Source organism: Choloepus didactylus, chromosome 2 (genome assembly GCF_015220235.1).
Source record: "Choloepus didactylus isolate mChoDid1 chromosome 2, mChoDid1.pri, whole genome shotgun sequence".
Lineage (NCBI taxonomy): Eukaryota > Metazoa > Chordata > Mammalia > Pilosa > Megalonychidae > Choloepus > Choloepus didactylus.
Genome location: NC_051308.1, coordinates 82,879,186 through 82,905,093, shown reverse-complemented (window position 1 = coordinate 82,905,093; position 25,908 = coordinate 82,879,186). Strand labels below are relative to the sequence as shown.

The 25,908-nt window shown below is 36.3% G+C and overlaps 1 protein-coding gene across 2 annotated transcripts in view; it reads right to left on the bottom strand.

Annotated features, from left to right (window-relative positions):
• The window catches only part of ACBD6 (acyl-CoA binding domain containing 6), a 369,499-nt gene that overhangs the window by 202,678 nt on the left and 140,913 nt on the right, over positions 1-25,908 (bottom strand). For both annotated transcript variants that reach the window (XR_005215157.1, XM_037825238.1), the window contains exon 6: positions 3,354-3,443. Coding sequence is in view for 1 of the 2 variants with exons in the window: in XM_037825238.1 (XP_037681166.1) it covers positions 3,354-3,443 (90 nt within the window). In the remaining variant the exon portion in view is untranslated. The remainder of the gene's footprint in view (positions 1-3,353; positions 3,444-25,908) is intronic.

Here is a 25,908-nt window from a genome sequence, read left to right as displayed (position 1 = left end):
GATTTCTGAACTGTCAGTTCAATTATGTCAGGTTTTGTAGCTTGCAGGAACTGAAGTGGCATCTGAAACCTTTATAAACTCAAACTATCTCAATCAATAATTACAGTAAAAGAGACTATTCTTCAAAAACTTGATTCTACCACACTTTTGAATTTGCAAAGTATAAAAACAACTATTTAAATAGTTCTACATACACTTTAGTGTACACCTCCAGAAATAAACATTTTCCTTGGAAAGTACCCAACATTTTTTGATAGCTGTACATATTAATTTATTTACCAGGATAAACTATTGCTAAATAAAGTCAGATAATTAAAAAGAAAAAAAACGTGTGAGACTTCTACCCTGAAAACTATGTAACATTGCTAAAAGAAATTAAAGCAGACATAAATAAATGGAAAGACATACCATGTTCATAGACTGGAAGACTCAATATTTTTAAGATGACAATATGCAAATCGATCTACAGATTCAACACAATCCTTATCAAAATCCCAATGGTCTTTTTTATAGAAGTGAAAAAGCTGATCTTTTTCTTTAAAATTCAATTTTATTGAGATATATTCGCATACCATACAATCATCCAAAATGAACAATCAGTTGTTCACAGTACCATTATATAGTTGTGTATTCATCACAACAATTAATTTTTGAACATTTTCATTACTACAAAAAAAGAATAAAAATTAAAGTAAAAAAGAAGACCCAAAACATCCCATCCCCCCCAATCCCTCCCTATTATTCATTTACTTTTGTCCTCATTTTTCTACTCATCTGTCCATACACTAGATAAGGGGAGTGTGAGCCATAAGGTTTTCATAATCACACAGTTACACAGTTTAAGTTATATAGTTATACAACTGTCTTCAAGAATCAAGGCTACTAGGTTGCAGTTCAACAGTTTCAGGTATTTCCTTCTAGCTATTCCAATACACTAAAAACTAAAAAGGGATATCTATATGATGCATAAGAATAACCTCCAGAATGTCCTCTCGACTCCTTCTAAAATCTCTCAGTCACTGAAACTTAAAATATTTTGTTTCATTTCTCTTCCCCTTTTTGGTCAAGAAGACTTTCTCAATCCCAGGATGCCAGGTCCAGATTCAATCCCAGGAGTCACGTCCCATGTTACCAGGGAGATTTACACCCTGGGGTCATGTCCCACGTAGGGGAAAGGGCAGTGAGTTTACCCACAGAGTTAGCTTTGAGAGAGAGACCACATCTGAGCAACAAAAGAGGTTCTCCGGGGGTGATTCTTAGACACAATTATAAGTAGGCTTAGCCTCTCCTTTGCAGTAACAAGGTTCAAAATGGCAAGCCCCAAGATCAAGGTCTTGGTTGTCTAAATTGGTAGTCCCCAATGAGAAAATCTGTTCTTTGAATTTATATGGAATTACAAGGGATCCAGAATAACCAAAACAATCTTGAAAAAGAAGAACAAAGCAGGACTGATACTAACCAATTTCAAAACTTACTACAAAGCAACAGTAATCAAGACAGTGTGGTACTGGTATAAAGATAGCCATACAGATCAGTGGAATAGAACTGAGAGTCCAGAAATAAACCCATACACTTTCGGTCAGTTGAGTTTTTACAAGGGTGCATTTTCTACAATGGGATAAGAATTGTCTCTTTGACAAATGATGCTGGGACAACTGAATATCCATATGCAAAAGAGTGAAGTTGGACACTTACCTTATACTATACACAAAAATTAACTCAAAATGTATCATAAATATAAGAGCTAAAACTTGAAAAGAAAATATAGGAATAAGTCTTTATGACTTTGAATTTGCCAATGGTTTCTTAGATATGATTCCCAAAGCACAAGCAACAGAAGAAAAAATATACAAATTGGACTTCATCAAAATTAAAAACTTTTGTGCACTAAAGGACATTATCAAGAAAATGAAAAGACATCAAACAGAAAGGGAGAAAATATTTGCATGTCATATATAAGTTCTAGTTATCCATAATATAGAAACAACCCAACAACAAAAAGATAACCCAATTTAAAAATGTGCAAGGGACTAGAATAGACATTTCTCAGAAGATACACAAATGATCAATAAGCACATGAAAAATGTTCAGCATCTTTAGCCATCAGCAAAAGCAAATCAAAACCACAATGAGATGATAACACTTCACCCCAGTACCATGGCTCTAATCCAAAAAAAAATGGAAAATAACAAGTGTTGAAGAGGATGTGGAGACACTGGAATTCTCATACATTGCTGGTAAGAATGTAAAATGGTGTAGCTAATTTGAAAACAGTTTGGTAGTTCCTCAACAAGTTAAACATAGAATTACCATATGATCCAGTAACCCCACTCCTAAGTATATATTCAAAACAATTGAGAACAGATGTTCATACAAAAAAAACATGTACATCAATGTTCACAGCAGCACTATTCAAATATCCAACAGTTGGAAATAATTCAAGTGTCCAACTGATAAACGGATAAACCAAATATGGTACATCCATATACTGGAATATTACACAGCCATAAAAAGGAACAAAGTACTGATACATGCAAAAACATGAATGAATCTTGAAAATATGCCAAGTGAAAAAAGCCAGACACAAAAGGCCACATACTATATGATTCCAGTTATGTAAAAAAACCAGAATTGGTAAATCCACAGCATGGGAGATTGAATTATGTGCCCAGAAGAATATGTTCTTAATCTTAATTCATTCCTGTGGGTGTGAACCCATTGTAAATAGGACCTTCAATGAGGCTATTTTTAGTTAGGTAAGGCCAACTGAATCAGGATGGATCTTAATTCTATAACTGGAGACTGTATAGAGAAGGCCACAGAGAGAAAGACATGGGAAGAGTAAGAAGCTGGCAGTCAATGCAACCCATAAGAGAAAGAAGATGCCACCATGTACATTGCTGTGTGACAGGAAAGCCAAGGATTAAAAGATTCTGGCAGGCAGTCCCAGAATGCCACAGTCTTCAAGGACAAAACATTGCCTTGCTGACACCTTGATTTTGGATTTCTTCTAGCATCAAAACCATGAGCCAATAAATTCCTGTTGTTTAAGCCAACCCATTGCATGGTATTTGTTTTAGCAGCTGTGAAACTAAAACATATAGAGACAGAAAGCAGACTGGTGGTGCCAGGGACTGGTTGAGCAGGTGGAATAAGGTGCTTAAGGGGTATAAGATTTTCTTTTGGGGTGATGCAAATGTTGTGGAGCTATATAGTGGTAATAGTTGCAAAACACTGGGAAAGTTCTATAGGCCTCTGAATTGTATACTTTAAAATAGTTAAAATGTGAATTCTAGGTTATTTGACTTTTATCTCAATTAAAAAAAATAAAGCTCACTCATCATCACCCTTACCTGACAGTTAATGTCAGCTCCATATCGTAGCAAGACAGTGACTAGTTCCTTATGTCCTCGATCACATGCCCAATGAAGTAGAGCTCTGCCCTAAAAACAGAGAAAGAGATAAATGAATGCGTTAGTCCAGTTGTGAGGCCCTAAAAAAGACATAATGTTTTAAGAGGGACAAAGTAATATGGTAAAGTGTAGACTAATTATTCTAAGAATGACTGATATAAAAATGTGCTATGAGAAGAACAACAGACAATCAATTTGAAATACTGAGTCTACTTCTGGACCCATTATGTATTATTCCAATTTCTTCTTTAGCCTAACCAGTTTCCTCAATTACAGAATAGAGATAATGATAATAATAACAGCAATAATACCAATAATATCTGTTGAATGAATGAACTACAAGAAAGTGCTTTGTAAACTGTAAGTACCTCATAAATATAAAAAGAAACTATTTTGTTCATTTACTCTCGTGAAATAAATCCTACAGTTTAAAAAAGAGTACTTAAAATTTGATAGAAATTATGATCCAAATGTACTATATTTAAATCCACTCAAGTTTATTCCTTAAACTATAAGAGTAATCAGTTTGAAGCATTCCCCCTTTAATATCCCAAATTTACACGTGAAAATATGTCAAAAAATACTAGTACTATCTATTAGTGTCTATCTTGAAATGGCTGACTGTGAAAGGCACTTGTAAAACAGAATAGGTGGTCTACTTATTAGGAGACAAAGCACTAAATATGAAGTATTAATTTAAACTCTTTACCAAAAACACGCAGCTACTACATGTGTTAACTCTCTTCTCTACTGACAGAAAACTTGGTTTAATTAAAGAAGCCTACTTAGTTGAAATAAATAAACTTCCAAAAACTAAGGGTTTTCTGAAGAAGTGAGTGATACACGGCATAACACAACTTTTTGAACATGGTAATGATGTTGTCATGTTTAAAGAATGGAATGTTTTCCCACATTAAATTGAAATCCCTCCTTTATGTCCTTTCAGTCATTCAGACTCTCCTTATACACCTATTAGTTCAATTAATTAAACCAGGATGAATTCTTGAAACAAAAATAACGAGTAGGACAATTTCTTTTCTATAAACCATCCTTTTTCTTTTGTTTCACAATTTACTTTTATTTACCTGTGAATATCTGTTTTCCAATAGCATACAAAAAACCCTTAGAGGGGAGGAGGCAGAAAATTCTACAATGTGGGCAAATCACAATTTGTTGTACTAGCAAAAATTGGTTTATTATACCTTGTTCAGCGCCCACTAAGAGTTTTTAAAAATGGAGACAACTCTAAAAGCGCAGTAAAATACTGTTGTATTAAAAGAATTTCTCATGTTAAAACTTCTGTGTGTACCAACGTGCACAATTATGTTGTTACTAGGGCTCTAATTCCAAAACCTCCAAATGAATAATTAGATATATTAATGAAAAATTCTGAACAAATGCCAATGTACAAAATATTCTATAGTTCAGTACAGCTGTTTCACAGTTTTTCATGACAAGAAACTAAATTTATAACTCTATCATTTTCAGTTCTAACTTTAAGTGTACATTTTATGGCTACAAAGTTAAATTATTAACAGGAATCAATACATAGTTAAGATGATGTGTGGTATTACCAGAACTAGCTACTAGTTAAGTAGGAAACATAATATTAAAATATCTAGTACATGTATCAGAGGTTATACAGATAATTTCTACTTCTCAAGCAGGTTCTTTTTTTTTTTATCTTCATTTTATTGAGATATATTCACATACCACGCAGTCATACAAAACAAATTGTACTTTCGATTGTTTACAGTACCATTACATAGTTGTACATTCATCACCTAAATCAATCCCTGACACCTTCATTAGCACACACACAAAAATAACAAGAATAATAATTAGAGTGAAAAAGAGCAATTGAAGTAAAAAAGAACACTGGGTACCTTTGTCTGTTTGTTTCCTTCCCCTATTTTTCTACTCATCCATCCATAAACTAGACAAAGTGGAGTGTGGTCCTTATGGCTTTCCCAATCCCATTGTCACCCCTCATAAGCTACATTTTTATACAACTGTCTTCGAGATTCATGGGTTCTGGGTTGTAGTTTGATAGTTTCAGGTATCCACCACCAGCTACCCCAATTCTTTGGAACCTAAAAAGGGTTGCCTAAAGTGTGCGTAAGAGTGCCCACCAGAGTGACCTCTCGGCTCGTTTTGGAATCTCTCTGCCACTGAAGCTTATTTCATTTCCTTTCACATCTCCCTTTTGGTCAAGAAGATGTTCTCCGTCCCGCGATGCCGGGTCTACATTCCTCCCCGGGAGTCATATTCCAGGTTGCCAGGGAGATTCACTCCCCTGGGTGTCTGATCCCACGTAAGGGGGAGGGCAGTGATTTCACCTTTCAAGTTGGCTTAGCCAGAGAGAGAGGGCCACATCTGAGCAACAAAGAGGCATTCGGGAGGAGGCTCTTAGGCACAACCATAGGGAGGCCTAGCCTCTCCTTTGCAGCAACCGTCTTCCCAAGGGTAAAACTTATGGTAGAGGGCTCAACCCATCAAACCACCAGTCCCCTATGTCTGTGGTCATGTTAGCAACCATCGAGGTGGGGTAGGCCAATACCCCTGCATTCTCCACAGGCTCCTCAAGGGGGCACTACAACTTTTTTTTCCCTTGTTTTTCTTTTTTTTTTTTTAACTTTCCCTTCTTTTTTTTTTTTTTTTTTTTTAATTCAGTTTTATTGAAATATATTCACAAACCATATAGTCATCCATGGTATACAATCAACTGTTCACAGTATGATCATATAGTTATGCGTTCATCACCACAATCTATTTCTGAACATTTTCCTTACATCAGAAAGAATCAGAATAAGAATAAAAAATAAAAGTGAAAAGAGAATACCCAAACCATCCCTCCATCCCACCCTATTTGTCATTTAGTTTTTACTCCCATTTTTTTACTGATTTTTTTTCAATTTTTTAACTTTATCAAAAAATTAAAAACAAACAGGCAAACAACAACCAAAAAAACCCCACAACATTTCAAACAAAGCAATGGATTAAGGAAAACAAATAACCTAAAATAATTACTTTGTCAAGCAGGTTCTTGATACCTTGTTAGATTCAACTCAACAGAGCTACATCAACTAATGCTAAAATATAAATCTTTGGCTGTTTCAATGGGAAAGCAGACAAGCAACACATTTTATTGTTAATGGGACTTATATTTTATATTTCCCATATGCGGTGCCAAAAATTTACTTTAGGGGAAACACCTATGACTGGATCTCAGTAGTGATTTTCACTTTGAATATATTTCCTAAAAGGTGGCACATGTACAGCAATGTTTTAAGAAGGATGATGTGCTCTTAGACACTTATACTATGCTTTTAAACACTTTTTTGACCTGGTATGTAATTAATTTTTGTAACATATTATTTTAATGGTACACTAATTAACCTTGAATTAGAATGAATTCTCTGACAATGACTTTCTGTAGAAGTACTGAAGACATCTATATTAAGGTCATTTCATGATTAATATTTTTATACAGTATTATGAAGCCCAAAAACATGAGCAGGATTAAACATACCAGTAAATAAACACAGATAAAACAAAATGGGCTTTGGAATTTTTACCTTCAAGATGCTCTATTCTTAAATGAACAAAGACCAGCACAACCAGGTGTCTGAAAGTGATAACCCTTTACTTGCTCAAATTATAAAGTTCCTGTAAACATGCTCTAATTTAATAAGATTAGTTCAAGTAACAACCTGACCAATCATTTGCAGGGATGCAATCCTCTTAAATTGTGGCAAAATCAGGAAATAAACTTATTTCTTTTCTTTTTGTTAACCACAAATATATTTGGACAACAAAATGTTGTAATTAAATTATTTTAGGTACAGATTCCACAATCTTTCCTCCAGCAGAGAAACCATGAACTGGGTGTACACTGAAACTATATATGCTTAAATACTTTATTCAAATTTATGGAATAGTTTATCTATTTATATTATAATTGTTTTATCTTCTTCCATGTGTCATATAATCTCTTACACATTTTCAAGTTAAATTTCTTTTTACTGCTACCTCCAAAGCTGACAATTCGTTTTGTTTGTTAGTTTCTAGTTTTTAAAACCCTTCTAGAAAAATATCCAGAAGTATTTAGAAGATAAGGAGGAGAACACCATCATTAAAGAAATAGTTGTTGAGCCACCATAAGACCACAAACTAATGTTTGGAGAGCTCTGGATAAATTGTGGAGCTCAAATACAGGCAGAACAAAAAAAAAAAAAAAAAAAAAGAGAGTTCTCATCTGTTAACCAAGTGATAATACTGTCCTACCTCAGACAGACGAATGACTCTAAAGTGCTTTTGAAAGTGCAGGGTGGCAGCTAACCTATTAAGTGGTATTACTTTTGTACCTTCTGGAAAACATAGAGTAGGTCTTAATATTTTAAATGCTTCTTTGATATCCTTAGTTACTTGTCCTTAACCATGTAGAATTTTTTAAATTAGATTTTCTCCTGAATATCACAAAATTGAATGAAAAGAGATTCCATTATAAAATGAGTCTTGATATACTTATGGCATTTTGAAAACAAATACAAAGAACATACACCATACATACAGTAGACAAAAAATATAGCAAAGTCAGTGTATTTAAATTTATACGAGTTGTCACTATGCCATTCTATCAAAGACAGATGGTGTGGTACTGGCTAATTAGCAAATAAAATATTGCAAATAGGTCGACCTAAATTTCTCCCTGAAAAAAAAAATTGGGTTTCAATTTAAAATTGTAGCAGAATTGTCTTCAATTACCAATAACATGTAATGTCTTCTTCCTCCCTATCCTATACCCATCTTCTAAACCTCTGCTGCTGCTGTTGCACAGTGACAACTCTCTCACCTGCAACCATCAGAAACTGCACAATGCCTCCTACTTCCATTGCCCTTTCATCAGGGAAACAACAATGTTGTTTCAGAAACTCCACCTTAAGAAAGTACTTTAAGATCTCAAGATCTAATCTATGGTACAGGAATATCAGAATGATGGCTGCCATTGTGAGACTGGGAGAAAGAACTGGCTGGAAAGGGGCATAAAGAAACTTTCTTGGGTGAAGGCAACCTTCTTTATCTGTTTTTTTAAATTCAATTTTATTGAGATATATTCGCATATCATGCAGTCATCCGTGGTGTACAACCAACTGTTCACAGTACCATAATATAGTTGTGCATTCATCACCCCAGACTATTTTTTGAACATTTTCCTTGTATCAGAAAAAAAATAATAAAAAATAAAAGTTAAAAAAGAACATCCAACTCATCCCTCATCTCCCACCCTATTTTTCATTTAGTTTTGTTCCCGTTTTTCTACTCATCCATCCAAACCCTGGATAAAGGGAGCGTGATCCACAAGGCTTTCACAATCACACTGTCACCCCTTGTAAGCTACATTGTCATACATACGTCTCCAAGAGTCAAGGCTACTGGGTTGGAGTTTGATAGTTTCAGGTATTTACCTCTAGCTATTCCAGTACATTAAAACCTAAAAAGGGTTATCTATATAGTGCCCACCAGAGTGACCTCTCGATCCATTTGGAATCTCTCAGCCACTGAAACTTTATTTCGTTTCATTTTGCGTCTCCCTTTTAGTCAAGAAGATGTTCTCAATCCCGTGATGTCAGGTCCAGATTCATCCCCAGGAGTCATATCCTGCATTGCCAGGTAGATTTACACCCCTGGGAGTCATATCCCACATAGAGGGGAGGGCAGTGAGTTCACCTGCCGAGTTGGCTTAGCTAGAGACAGAGGGCCACATCTGAGCAACAAAGAGGTACTCTGGGGGACACTCTCTGGCACAATTATAAGCAGGGTTAGCTTCTCCTTTGCAGTAATGAGCTTCATAAGGGCAAGCCCCAAGATAGAGGGCTCGCCAGTCCTCAATGTTGGTGAGAACATCAGCAACAAACCAAGCAACCTTCTGTTCTTGATAAGTGTTTTGGTTACATAAATATATGCATCTGTCAAAATTCACTGAATGAACACTTGACATTTGTGCATTTCACTGTACACAAATTTTATCTTGAAAGAAAAAACTGTAAGCAAATACTAAATTCCAGTTAATGACATATATGCTGAAGCACTTAAGCAGAAATGTACTACTATCTGCAACTTACTCTAAAATTCATCAAAAAATAAGACAGAATGAAGGATTAATAGAAAGATGGATAGACATCAATGAAGCAAGCACAGTAAAATAGTAACTGTAGAATCTAGGTGGTAGGTATACAGGTGTTCACTGTAAATTTTTCAACTTTTCTGTATGTTTGAAATTTTTCATAATGAAGTGTTGGAAAAAAATCAAACAAAAATAAGTTGTCAAAGTTCATAAGATTTAAGTGATTTCATTATTTTCTAATTTTGTATTGTTAAGTAAAATAAAATGGCTGCTTGCATTCACCATTGCCAGGAGGGACCCCTTTACGAGAAAGGGTTTTCCAGAAGACTAAAACAATGGACCTGCAAGAGTGTTTCAAGGAAACGGAACAGTGGAATGTACCCTATAGAATTTCAGATAAGCAAAAGCTAGTGATAAACCAATTTCAGTCCAGATAGCTTATCAGGATGGACAAGCCTACCATACTGATCAATGCATATCTGCTCCCCACTTTGACCCCCCTATGTAAAATGGAAACTTAATGTCAACCAATCAGAACATTTCCTCACTTGCTTCCATGTTTGCCCTATATACATTGCTCCTTACCACCTTCAGTTTGGTACTGCCTAATTCACAAATTGTTTGTTGGCCAAATAAGTTTTAACAATATTTTGTAAATGCCTTGGTTTATCTTTGACTGTATTAAATATGAGATTTTGATGTAAAGTATGGCCATGGGCTTGGTTTTTAAATGGTGTTGCTTGTATTTATGCAACTGAGCCAAATTTGACAATTTGTGAAGTATCTCTCAATGTGAATGATCAAAGTTATTTCACATTAATATTTTAATCAACTACACTACCAAAATAACATACACTCTTATGAGAGCAGAAAGATATTTAAGATGATGCACTTTTTTCCCTTCTTTTCTCATATCTTAAATAAAGGCATAAATTTAGCCTCGGTATACTGACCCTGCCTCTTAAATCTTCTGCTTCTCCCTATTAGGTTAACACTGTCAGTTTTACCAGATTTTGCAGCAGTTTCCCAAGCCAAAAGCATATAAATTGTATTCTGACAGCAACCACAGATTTAAAACACAGCAAGAAGGGAAAGGAATGAGAATTAAGAGAAAGGTGACTTCCTTCAAAGCATCTGAAAGAATCAACAAACATAAGGAAGATGGTTAATGATAACAATTACACCATCAAAAGAATAGAAAGGAAAAAGTTAACTAAAGAAGTAACTCAATAAAGAAGGAATTTGAAGTGGATTAAGTAAGAATCTACGTACGAATGCTTTCGGTGGGGACGGCTACATTGGAAAATGCAATATAATTTGCTAAAAAATTACACTGCTACTTTTGTTCTTAAACAAATTTAAATTAATGTAAAGGTTTAACATACTATTGAAAAGTCATCAACAGGCATGTATTTAGTGTCTCATATACAGTATTGACCTGAGAAATAATGTGTGACAATAATTATGCAGCTATTGTTTGTTTGATGTTTGATAATATTCTGTTCATATCCTGAACATACCTGATGAATTATTTAAATCATCCTTTCCCTTTAAAATATATTTCCTTGGAAGAACCATAAATATATTTGGCATGTGGGAAGAACTGTATTAATATGGCTCAAAAGATAAAATTGAATCACTTTTAAAAATTAATAGGCTTTAAGATCTCTCCCCCTTCACTTTTCTCTTTATTTATGCTCAATTTTTCTTTATAATGCTCAATTTCCAAGCATTTCTGCAATGGTTAAAAATACAGTAAAATTTGTAATTTAAATAAAAAATCATTACACATAACATCATGGTGCTATAAACTTAGACCCTGAAACACCGTACATAGATAACTTGCTGAATATGTATTACATAACTTTCTTTTTGTTATGTTATGAAATACAGACAATGACCTATTACTACATCAGTAGGAAATAACTTTCTCAAATTAGAAATATGTGTCGTAATTAGTAGTAATTACAATTTAAATGAATAAAAGGTATACATGAGGAACTATATTTACATATAATTAATGACTTCATTTGAAATAATGAATACATCTTATTTGAAAAGTATTTCTGATATATACATATATCAGAACTTGCACTAAGTTCATTAACTTGCACTAAGATAGTCATCAATCTAAATATGTGCATTTCAGGCAATACAATAATTGTGTTTATTACAATGTGCAGTAATGCAAATGTAGCTTATCAATATAAGAACAACCAAATTTCTTTAGGCACTCAGCAAATTTAAGTGCAATAAATGTAATTTTTAGTTATCTAAGGTCAAAACTGAAATGAGGATGAAACTGTTGGAAGAACATTTTAAAGAAAGATATATATCATCTCAAAGAATCCTAGGTAATCAGTTCAGTAGTGTAATATTTCAGTAGTGTAATATCAAATATCAGACAGATAAACACAAAGAAGAACTGGATGCCCTTTCAAAAGTATAACTGTTCCCTAAAATTATTACAGTAGGGATAGATCTATTTACTGACAAGGGTTAAAAGCATTTAGCTAGCCAGATTAATTTTGAGGTTATATACTTTTAGTCCATCAGCAAGATTTACCAAGTCGTCATTTTATTTACTAGAGCTTTGAATGTCATGAAGCAGTACCATTTATATTATTTAGGATAAGTTTGATTCTGATTTTAAGCTCCCATCTCCCTTATGTTCTGAAATTAATTCAGATTAATAATAAAAGGGCTTGCCATCAGTATTCAAAGCCTAACCTGAGTTGTCATGGCTGAGAAGGCAGAAATCTGCTTGGAGCAATAAGAGAACCCAACTGAATTCTTAACGTCTCAGTCTATGAATGTGTAAGCACTTCATCTGTTCATGGGAACACAATGTTCCAGCAGGCTGGAGGTAAAAAGGTACCTGCATGGATGACAAATTGGAAGAGCTGAGAAGCAGTACTGCATTAAAGTAAACTAAATGATGGAAGCAATACATTTTGCAAGTGCTGCTTTTATTTTCACAAAAATCTTATTTAGTGTAAGCTATCTGTGTTCTAGACACTTATTCTATTCTATCACTGCTATCCAATGATAATGATCTTTGCAGAGGCCACACGTGGATTTGACTTTCAGTACTATTTTATAAAGGAAATTGTCACAAATCAGAGCAGAACACAAGCAGGGCCAACTGGAAATTGTATATCCTTTTTAAAATCCAGTTGTGGAAAGAACACTCCCCCAAACCTGCATTTCCAATCACCAGCTGTATGTAGCTGAGCAAGTAAATGAACTTTAGTTCCTATCTATAGAATGAGGATAATACCTACCTACCTTACTGGATTGTTGTGGAAGATAATATGGTCACAAGGGAAAGTACTCTGTAAACTATAATATATATACCATATAATGCATTATCGTTACCTGAAAGATGGAACACTTAAAAAGAAATCCTAGAGTATATATACACAATGATTTTTCACAGAAAAAGAAATTGTGACCTTGAGAAATTAAGTGGCTTCTCTTCATTTATTTTCTCAATATAATTGTTCTTCGTTCATAGTATTTATTAAGAATAATAAATGTAGCTAAAATTTATTGAGTGTTTACTATGTATATGTCAGGCACTAGTTAAGTGCTTCAAAAACATTAACTCATTTAATCCTTAAAACAATCCTGAAGCAAGATTATTATCCCTATTTTATAGATTAAGAAACTGAAAAACAAAGTAAACTTAACAATTGTCATAATGCTAGAAAGTGACAGTACTAGGACTTGAACCTATGTAGTCCAGTTCTTCACATTATGTTATAATCCCTCTACTTATTTACTTAATCAGTCATTAATTTATCAAATCATTATTGAACATAAGGTATAATGTCAAAAACTCTGACAAAAACATTTTCAACAATAAAAATCTCAAAACATTTACCTCTTAGGAAGCTATCAGAGGAATTCTCCATTAAAGCAGGGAAATGAACCATAAAAGAGGAAATATAGGATCCAGAAAACAGGAGGATCCAGGCAGAAGAGAAGAGAATTCCCAAGTCAAAAGTAAAGAGAAATTCCTGGATAAGATCTTTGCAACAGGCCTAGAGTACTACCAATCCAGACTGGAGATGAAGAAAGGTGGGTACCAGAAGGGATATTTCTAAGAAAAACGTGGGACTGGTTACCTGATGTGTTTCCACTGAGAAGAGTTTGATAGCTCTGTTGGGCAACTGGGGGAAGAATTAGTAATAGAAACAGAAAACTAAGAAAAAAAAATGTTTTTAAAAATAGAGACAATTATTAACTGGGGGAAGAATTAGTAATAGAAACAGAATACTAAAAAAAAAAATGTTTTTAAAAATAGAGACAGTTATTAACTGGGGGAAGAATTAGTAATAGAAACAGAAAACTAAAAAAAAAAAGTTTTTAAAAATAGACACAATTATTAACCTTAAGAAAAAATCTAAACACGATATGTAGATTGTATATTATTAATAAATATATAATTATTAATTCCCTCCCACTCTTGCTTTGCTTCCTCTTAATCAGAACATACTTCCCCACTCCACTGACTTGGGGCTTCACCTCATGACTTGTTTTGGCCAAAGGAATGTGAGCAGATATGACACATGCCACATCCAAGCAAAAGCTTTAAATGTGTTTATGGAGTTTGGCTCTGTCTTTAGGCTTCTGCCTCAGACAGTGTCTATTCATTAAAGTTGGATTCCAGCATTGAGAAGACACATGAAATCAAGATGAGCTGAGCCCAGCTATGGCTACCAGAACCCAGCAGAGCCTAAGCAGACCCCAAAACTTTTGAAATATGAGCAAGATACATATTTTTTTGTTGTTGTATGTCACCGAAACATAGGGTTTTTTTTTTTTTTTTTGCTACAGAAAAATGTGATTAATACATATAGTATAGAATATACCTCAGCAATGAACAATACTTACAGTTGTAATAATATAAACATTGATTCAATATGTATTCAATCAGGAAACAAACTAAAAGTTTTAATATAACTGTATTGGGGGGCAGGGAAAGAGAGGAAAAGGAGTAAAACCGTTAAACCCTATTATAAGCCGAAATCAATAGACAATGTCTAAAGTTCAAAAATCAAGAGATAGAGACGACAGAAGATGGAAGCATAGAGAGGAGTGGAAGTTAGTTAGTCCCGCTGGAACAACTAATACACAACCAGGAACAACTAGTAAGTAATCTGGAATAACTGCTGGGGGACAAACATGACTGCCCCCACATCATACACCAACCTAGATTGGGAGGAATGCCTGAGATCGCAGCATAAAATCTGTAAGTAAAAACTGTGGACCCAAGCCAGGAGACCCCTCGTCCACGGCAGCCTGAACTGCAAAACCTCACTGTAGTAGAAAACAGCACTCTCTGAACAAGCGAATATACCTCAATCCAGCTCCAACTGTGGTTTTAATTAACAAACGTGGAGTGCTCAATATAAGTTACAAATCCCCAACAAGAAGACGGGACTTTTAGTGACAACCGACCTTAAACAGCCAGAAGACTTCTCTGTCCCAGGAGGGGGAACCCAGAGGACCAGGTACTATCTGTGGCCGATGGGTGAAACTGGAGGGGCCGTGGACTAGCCCTGAAAGGAGGCTTTCTGTCCCTTCTTTTCTCTCTCAACCTGAGCGGCTCAGTCAAGAAACCCTCAGCCATTTTCAGTTCACAGTGCTCTGACCCAGACAGGGGTGAAGATAGCAGAGTCAGAGAGACAAAGGACCTACTTAAATGCAGATGATAACTCCCTAGAGGGTGTATCTTCCCTAAGAGGAAGGAGGTGGTGTCCACCTCTACTATCTGCCTTCCATTCAGAACCAAACCCCACAGCCAAACCCCATAGAAACTACGCAGGCCACACATCCTTACACCAGTCAGGAGCAACAGGCTGACAGGTGCCATCTGCTGGGCAGGTTAGGAAAAGCACAATGGCTAGAGGCCTCACAAGGTGTGTCCATCTTCTAAGACACAACCTCAGGGAGACCTGATACTGAATATTACCCCCTTCTGAGACCTGAGCCCGTTCTGGTCTGGGAAAACCTGATTGGGGTAACCAAGGAAACCAGATGCCTATACAACAGAAAACTACAACCTGCTCTAAGAAAAACAAAGTTATGGCCCAGTAAAAGGAACAAACTTACACTTCAAATGAGATACAGGAATGTAAACAACTAATGCTAAATCAATTCAAAAAGTTTAGGGAAGATATGGCAAAAGACACAAAGGATATAAAGAATATACTGGGTGTACATAAGGTAGAAATCAAAAGTTCAATAAAAGAACTGGCAGATCTATGGAAATGAAAGGCACAACACAGGAGACAAAAGATACAATGCAGACATACAACAGCAGATCTCAAGAGGCAGAAGAAAACACTCAGGAACTGGAGAACAAGATACCTGAAATCCTACACACAAAAGAACAGACAGGGAAAAGAATGGAAAAATATGAGCAACATATCCGGGAGCTGAATGACAATATGAAACACAGAATGTATGTTTTGTCATGAGTGCCCCAGAACAAGAAGAGAAGGGAAAAGGGGCAGAATCAATAATACAGGAAATAATAAATGAAAATTTCCCATCTCTTATGAAAGACATAGAATTACAGATCCAAGAAGTATAGCGTACCTCAAACAGAAAAGATCTGAATAGGCCTAAGCCAAGACACTTAATAATCAGATTATCAGACATCAAAGACAAAGAGAGAATCCTGAAAGCAGCAAGAGAGAAGTGATCCATCACAAACAAAGGAACAAGCATAAGACCATGTGCAGATTTCTCAGTAGAAACCATGGAAGCAAGAAGGAAGTGAGGTGATATATTTAAGATACTGAAAGAGAAAAACCGCCAACCAAGAATCCTATATCCGGCAAAATTGTTCTTCAAATATGAGGGAGAGTTTAAAACATTATCTGACAAACACAATGACAGAGTTTGTGAACAAGATACCTATGTTACAGAAATAGTAAAGGGAACACAACAGACAGGAAAAAACAGGAACGAAAGGTTTGGAACACAATTTTGGGTGATGGTAGCACAATAATGTAAGTACACTGAACAAAGATGACTGTGAGTATGGTTGAAAGAGGAAGGTTAGGAGCATGTGGGACACCAGAAGGAAAGAGGAAAGATCAAGACTGAGACTGTATAACTCAGTGAAAGCTAGAGTGCTGAACAATTGTGACAAAATGTACAAATATGTTTTTACATGAGGGAGAAAAAAGGAATGTCAACCTTTCAAGGTGTTAAAAATAGGGTGGTATTGAGGGAAAAATACAATTAATGCAAACTAGAGACTACAATTATCAGAAACATTGTATTATGCTTCCTTTAATGTAACAAAGGCAATATACCAAAGCTAAATGCATATAAGAGGGGGACATAAGGGAGGAGTATGGGACTTTTAGCATTGGTGATATCGTCTGACTCTTTATTCTACTTTAGTTTAATGCTATTTTTCCTTTTGTTGCTTCCTAGCTGTCATGGTTTTTTTTCCTCTCTTTTTTCTTTTTCTTTTGTCTCTTCTTGGACTCTTCCTCCTCCTTTGTGGAAGAAATGGAGATGTCCTTATATAGATAGTGGTGATGGTGGTGAATACATAAATATGTGACTACAGGGAACCACTGATTGTTTACTTAGGATGGAATGTATGGTTTGCGAATAAAATCATCTTAAAAAAACGGGTTGATGAAGAAACTTTGAGGGCACTATATTGGGTGAAATAAGACAGACAAATAAAGACAAATATTGTAGGGTCTCACTGATACGAACTAATTATAATATGTAAACTCATAGATGTGAAATGTAAGTTACGAAGATATAGAATGAGGCTAAAGAATGGGGAGTGGTTGCTTATTAGGAGCAGAATGTTCAACTAGGTTTAACTTAAATGTTTGGAAACAGATAGAGGTGACGGTAGCACATTACTGTGAGAATAACTAACAGTGCTGAATGGTGTGTGAAGGTGTTGGAAAGGGTAAGCTCATAGTCACATATGTCACCAGAAGGAAAGTTGGAGGTTAAAAGATGGGAATGTATAAAACAGTGAATCTTGTGGTGGGCAATGTCCAAGATTAACTGTACAAATATTAGAAATCTCTTTCATGAACTAGAACAAATGTATGACACTACAACTAGAAGTTAATAATAGCGGGGCATACAGGAAAAACTATATATACCTACTGCAAACTATATACTACAGTTAGTATATAGTTTTAACATTCTTTCATCAACAGTAACAAATATACTATACCAATACTATGAGTCAATAATGGAGGGGGAGTGATTAGCAGTATGGAAGGATATGAGTTTCCTTTTTTTTGTCTTTATTTCTTTCCTGGAGTAATGAAAATGTTCTAAAAATTGAAAAAAAAATTAATTGTGGTGAAGGATGCACAGCTGAATGATGGTACCATGGGCAAGTGATTGTATACTTTGGATCTTTGGATAATTGTATGGTTTGTGAACAATCTCAATTAAAAAAAAAATGAAGGAAAAAAAAGCATTCAGCATAAGCCATGAATAAACTCTGAATACTTTTTAAAATACTTTTACCAGAAGTAGAGAATAGGGCCAATTTATGCAGAGCTAGTTCAAACATTTTCCGTTTAATGAGTACATTACAAAAACAGAATTTTAATATTGTTAACTTACACAGATTTTGCACACTCTGGAAGGAGACAGTGAAAGGCACTGCTAAACATATCAGACTAAGAGATCTGATACCAGCCTGGGATTCTACTTGATTCCATCCTGACAGATGGCTTTCAGTTGTCACGTCAGAAGGGAAAGTCATTTTGGGGTAGTAAGGTGTGCCAGTCTGGATGTATTATATCCCCCAAAACACCATGTTCTTTCATGCAATCTTGTGGGGGCAGATGCATGAGTGTTGATTAGGTTGGAACCTATAGATTGTTTCCATGCAGATGTGACTCAATCAACTGTTGGTGAGACCTTTGATTAGATTATTTCCATGGAGATGTTACCCCACCCATTCAGGGTGGGTTTTAATTAAATCACTGGAGTCCTATAAAAGAGTCCACAGACAGAAGGAGCTTAGTGCAGCTGAGAGTGACATTTTGGAGACGGGTGCTGAAAGCAGACTTTTACTGACACTTTGGAGAAGCCAGCCCAGTGTTTATCCCAGAGAAATTAAGAAAGGACAAAATGCCCCAAAAACAACACTTTGAAGAACACACAGGAGCTGAGAGAGGAGCTGGAACACAACCCAAGATCACCAGATGCCAGCCACTTGCCTTCCCAGCTAACAGAAGTTTTCTGGATGCCATTAACCTTCCTTTGGTGAAGGTATACTCATGTTGACGCCTTATTTGGGACATTTTCATGGCCTTCACACTATAAATTTGTAACCAAATAAACCCCTTTATAAAAGCCTAAAAAAAAAAAAAGAGATACAAGTATATTATTTAGAATGATGTAGCTAAATTGCACAAGAAACAACTAAAAGAATTGAAAGTTTTTGCCTCAAGGAGTTAGAATCAAATGTGAGAAGGATGCAGGCAAAGGAGTACTATTTTTAACATAAGACTTACAGCACTACTTGATTTTTTTTTTTAGCTAAGTAACTATTAATTTTATAAAAATCTTAACTGACAAGCACAGAAATAAAAACTAACAATAAAATCAAGGGAAGCAATCATGCCTGAGTTACTAAAAAAAAAGTATTCTGATTCTGAAAGGCAAAAAAAGAATCCTAGTTGGAATTAGAAGACCTGGTTTTATTATTTCATGATCGGGCTTCTGATTTTTATCTAGCCACATATTTCTTGGCTGTTTATTTTGTTATTTATTGGCAAACAAACAATATTACTGGTCCCTCTCTACGCTAGAATTATTGTCTTATTTGTTCAATTCCAGATATCATTAACAATATATTACAGGAAAGATGTTACCCAAAGAGAGCTAATAGTAACAGTTAAATTGAATGGGGATCTAAATAGTCTATAATAATATCTAATATGTAATGACATATTAGTTGATTATCTACTTTATAGATTGTCTATGATTATTGCATGTCCTCCTCCTAACAAATACCACGTTTTGGCCATTCCAATCATCTTTCATAGCATCACCAAAGAATGAGAAAGGTGATTAAAAGTGAATTAGTAAAAAAAAAATGGAAAAATATGAGCACGATCTTAGGGAGCTGAGTGACAACATGAAATGCACAAATATAGATCTTATGGGTATCCCAGAAGGAGAAGAGAGGGGAAAAAGGGCAGAAAGAGTAATAGAAGACATAGTCACTGAAAATTTCCCAACCCTTATAAAAGACAGAAAATTAGAGATTCAAGAAGTACAACGTACCCCAAATAGAATAGATCCCAATAGACCTACTCCAAGAAACTTACTGGTCAGACTGTCCAATGTCAAAGACCAAGAGAGGATTCTGAAAGCAGCAAGAGAAAAGCAATCCATCACATATAAGGGAAGGTCGATAAGACTATGTACAGATTTCTCTGCAGAAACCATGGAGGCAAGAAGACAGTGGCATGATATATTTAAGATACTGAAAGAGAAAAACTGCCAACCAAGAATTCTATACCCAGCAAAACTTTCCTTCAAAAATGAGGGAGAGAGGAGGCGGGGCAAGATGGCAGACTGATGAGCTGTATGTTTTAGTTACTCCTCCAGGAAAGTAGGTAGAAAGCCAGGAACTGCGTGGACTGGACACCACAGAGCAATCTGTCTTTGGGCATACTTCATACAACACTCATGAAAACGTCGAACTGCTGAGATCAGCAAAATCTGTAAGTTTTTGCGGCCAGGGGACCCGCGCCACTCCCTGCCAGGCTCAGTCCCGTGGGAGGAGGGGCTGTCAGCTCCGGGAAGGAGAAGGGAGAACTGCAGTGACAGCCCTTATAGGAAACTCATTCTACTGATCCAAACTCCAACCATAGATAGACTGAGACCAGACACCAGAGAATCTGAGAGCAGCCAGCCCAGCAGAGAGGAGACAGGCATAGACAAAAAAAACAACACGAAAAACTCCAAAATAAAAGCAGACGATTTTTGGAGTTCTGGTGAACACAGAAAGGGGAAGGGCGGAGCTCAGGCCTTGAGGCGCATATGCAAATCCCGAAGAAAAGCTGATCTCTCTGCCCTGTGGACCTTTCCTTAATGGCCCTGGTTGCTTTGTCTGTTAGCATTTCAATAACCCATTAGATTGCTGAGGAGGGCGCTTTTTTTTTTTTTTTTTTTTCAATCCTTTTTTCTTTTTCTAAAACACTTACTCTAAGAAGCCCAATACAGAAAGCTTCAAAGAATTGCAATTTGGGCACGTCAAGTCAAGAGCAGAACTAAGAGAGCTCTGAGACAAAAGGCAATAATCCAGTGGCTGAGAAAATTCACTAAACACCACAACTTCCCAAGAAAAGGGGGGTGTCTGCTCACAGCGACCATCCTGGTGGACAGGAAACACTCCTGCCCATCGCCAGCCCCATAGCCCAGAGCTGCCCCAGACAACCCAGTGTGACGGAAGCGGTTCAAATAACAGGCACACACCACAAAACTGGGTGTGGACCTTAGCCTTCCCTGCAACCTCAGCTGATTGTCCCAGAGTTGGGAAGGTGGAGCAGTGTGAATTAACAAAGCCCCATTCAGCCATCATTTGAGCAGACTGGGAGCCTCCCTACACAGCCCAGCAGCCCAGAACTGCCCTGGGGGGACGGCACTCACCTGTGACATAGCACAGTCATCCCTCAACAGAGTACCCGGGGTACACAGCCTGGAAGAGGGGCCCACTTGCAAGTCTCAGGAGCCATACGCCAATACCAAGGACTAGTGGGTCAGTGGCAGAGACAAACTACGGCAGGACTGAACTGAAGGATTAGACTATTGCAGCAGCTTTAAAACTCTAGGATCACCAGGGAGATCTGATTGTTAGGGCCACCCCCCCCCGCCCCGACTGCCCAGAAACACGCCCCACATACAGGGCAGGCAACACCAACTACACACGCAAGCTTGGTACACCAATTGGACCCCACAAGACTCACTCCCCCACTCACCAAAAAGGCTAAGCAGGGGAGAACTGGCTTGTGGAGAACAGGTGGCTCGTGGACGCCACCTGCTGGTTAGTTAGAGAAAGTGTACTGCACGAAGCTGTAGATCTGATAATTTAGAGATAAGGACTTCAATAGGTCTACAAACCCTAAAAGAACCCTATCAAGTTCAGCAAATGCCACGAGGCCAAAAACAACAGAAAATTATAAAGCATATGAAAAAACCAGACGATATGGATAATCCAAGCCCAAGCACCCAAATCAAAAGACCGGAAGAGACACAGCACCTAGAGCAGCTACTCAAAGAACTAAAGATGAACAATGAGACCATAGTACGGGATATGAAGGAAATCAAGAAGACTCTAGAAGAGCATAAAGAAGACATTGCAAGACTAAATAAAAAAATGGATGATCTTATGGAAATTAAAGAAACTGTTGACCAAATTAAAAAGATTCTGGACACTCATAGTACGAGACTAGAGGAAGCTGAACAACGAATCAGTGACCTCGAAGATGACAGAAGGGAAAATGAAAGCATAAAAGAAAGAATGGGGAAAAAAATTGAAAAAATCGAAAAGGATCTCAGGGATATGATAGATAATATGAACCGTCCAAATATAAGACTCATTGGTGTCCCAGAAGGGGAAGAAAAGGGTAAAGGTCTAGGAAGAGTATTCAAAGAAATTGTTGGGGAAAACTTCCCAAATCTTCTAAACAACATAAATACACAAATCATAAATGCTCAGCGAACTCCAAATAGAATAAATCCAAAAAAACCCACTCCGAGACATATACTGATCACACTGTCAAACACAGAAGAGAAGGAGCAAGTTCTGAAAGCAGCAAGAGAAAAGCAATTCACCACATACAAAGGAAACAGCATAAGACTAAGTAGTGACTACTCAGCAGCCACCATGGAGGCAAGAAGGCAGTGGCACGATATATTTAAAATTCTGAGTGAGAAACATTTCCAGCCAAGAATACTTTATCCAGCAAAGCTCTCCTTCAAATTTGAGGGAGAGCTTAAATTTTTCACAAACAAACAAATGCTGAGAGAATTTGCTAACAAGAGACCTGCCCTACTGGAGATACTAAAGGGAGCCCTACAGACAGAGAAACAAAGACAGGACAGAGAGACTTGGAGAAAGGTTCAGTACTAAAGAGATTCAGTATGGGTACAATAAAGGACATTAATAGACAGAGGGAAAAATATGGCAAACATAAACCAAAGGATAAGATGGCCGATTCAAGAAATGCCTTCACGGTTATAACGTTGAATGTAAATGGATTAAACTCCCCAATTAAAAGATATAGATTCGCAGAATGGATCAAAAAAAAATGAACCATCGATATGTTGCATACAAGAGACTCATCTTAGACACAGGGACACAAAGAAACTGAAAGTGAAAGGATGGAAAAAAATATTTCATGCAAGCTACAGCCAAAAGAAAGCAGGTGTAGCAATATTAATCTAAGATAAAATAGACTTCAAATGCAGGGATGTTTTGAGAGACAAAGAAGGCCACTACGTACTAATAAAAGGGGCAATTCAGCAAGAAGAAATAACAATCGTAAATGTCTATGCACCCAATCAAGGTGCCACAAAATACATGAGAGAAACACTGGCAAAACTAAAGGAAGCAATTGATGTTTCCACAATAATTGTGGGAGACTTCAACACATCACTCTCTCCTATAGATAGATCAACCAGACAGAAGACCAATAAGGAAACTGAAAACCTAAACAATCTGATAAATGAATTAGATTTAACAGACATATACAGGACATTACATCCCAAATCACCAGGATACACATACTTTTCTAGTGCTCACGGAACTTTCTCCAGAATAGATCATATGCTGGGACATAAAACAAGCCTCAATAAATTTAAAAAGATTGAAATTATTCAAAGCACATTCTCTGACCACAATGGAATACAATTAGAAATCAATAACCATCAGAGACTTAGAAAATTGACAAATACCTGGAGGTTAAACAACACACTCCTAAACAATCAGTGGGTTAAAGAAGAAATAGCAAGAGAAATTGCTAAATATATAGAGACGAATGAAAATGAGAACACAACATACCAAAACCTATGGGATGCAGCAAAAGCAGTGCTAAGGGGGAAATTTATAGCACTAAACGCATATATTAAAAAGGAAGAAAGAGCCAAAATCAAGGAACTAATGGATCAACTGAAGAAGCTAGAAAATGAACAGCAAACCAATCCTAAACCAAGTAGAAGAAAAGAAATAACAAGGATTAAAGCAGAAATAAATGACATAGAGAACAAAAAAACAATAGAGAGGATAAATATCACCAAAAGTTGGTTCTTTGAGAAGATCAACAAGATTGACAAGCCCCTAGCTAGACTGACAAAATCAAAAAGAGAGAAGACCCATAGAAACAAAATAATGAATGCAAAAGGTGCCATAACTGCAGATCCTGAAGAAATTAAAAAAATTATAAGAGGATATTATGAACAACTGTATGGCAACAAACTGGATAATGTAGAAGAAATGGACAATCTCTTGGAAACATATGAACAACCTAGACTGACCAGAGAAGAAACAGAAGACCTCAACCAACCCATCACAAGCAAAGAGATCCAATCAGTCATCAAAAATCTTCCCACAAATAAATGCCCAGGGCCAGATGGCTTCACAGGGGAATTCTACCAAACTTTCCAGAAAGAACTGACACCAATCTTACTCAAACTCTTTCAAAACACTGAAGAAAATGGAACACTACCTAACTCATTTTATGAAGCTAACATCGATCTAATACCAAAACCAGGCAAAGATGCTACAAAAAAGGAAAACTACCAGCCAATCTACCTAATGAATATAGATGCAAAAATCCTCAACAAAATACTTGCAAATCGAATCCAAAGACACATTAAAAAAATCATACACCATGACCAAGTGGGGTTCATTCCAGCCATGCAAGGATGGTTCAACATAAGAAAAACAATCAATGTATTACAACATATTAAAAACTCGAAAGGGAAAAATCACATGATCATCTCAATAGATGCTGAAAAAGCATTTGACAAAATCCAACATCCGTTTTTGATAAAAACACTTCAAAAGGTAGGAATTGAAGGAAACTTCTTCAACATGATAAAGAGCATATATGAAAAACCCACAGCCAGCATAGTACTCAACGGTGAGAGACTGAAAGCCTTCCCTCTAAGATCAGGAACAAGACAAGGATGCCCGCTGTCACCACTGTTATTCAACATTGTGCTGGAAGTGCTAGCCAGGGCAATCCGGCAAGACAAAGAAATAAAAGGCATCCAAATTGGAAAAGAAGAAGTAAAACTGTCATTGTTTGCAGATGATATGATCTTATATCTAGAAAACCCTGAGAAATCGACGATACAGCTACTAGAGCTAATAAACAAATTTAGCAAAGTAGCGGGATACAAGATTAATGCACATAAGTCAGTAATGTTTCTATATGCTAGAAAGGAACAAACTGAAGAGACACTCAATAAAAAGATACCATTTTCAATAGCAACTAAAAAAATCAAGTACCTAGGAATCAACTTAACCAAAGATGTAAAAGACCTATACAAAGAAAACTACATAACTCTACTAAAAGAAATAGAAGGGGACCTTAAAAGATGGAAAAATAGTCCATGTTCATGGATAGGAAGACTAAATGTCATTAAGATGTCAATTCTACCCAAACTCATCTACAGATTCAATGCAATCCCAATCAAAATTCCAACAACCTACTTTGCAGACTTGGAAAAGCTAGTTATCAAATTTATTTGGAAAGGGAAGATGCCTCGAATTGCTAAAGACACTCTAAAAAAGAAAAACGAAGTGGGAGGACTTACACTCCCTGACTTTGAAGCTTATTATAAAGCCACAGTTGCCAAAACACCATGGTACTGGCACAAAGATAGACATATAGATCAATGGAATCGAATTGAGAATTCGGAAATAGACCCTCAGATCTACGGCCGACTGATCTTTGATAAGGCCCCCAAAGTCACTGAACTGAGTCATAATGGTCTTTTCAACAAATGGGGCTGGGAGAGTTGGATATCCATATCCAAAAGAATGAAAGAGGACCCCTACCTCACCCCCTACACAAAAATTAACTCAAAATGGACCAAAGATCTCAATATAAAAGAAAGTACCATAAAACTCCTAGAAGATAATGTAGGAAAACATCTTCAAGACCTTCTATTAGGCGGCCACTTCCTAGACTTTACACTCAAAGCACAAGCAACAAAAGAGAAAATAGATAATGGGAACTCCTCAAGCTTAGAAGTTTCTGCACCTCAAAGGAATTTCTCAAATAGGTAAAGAGGCAGCCAACTCAATGGGAAAAAATTTTTGGAAACCAT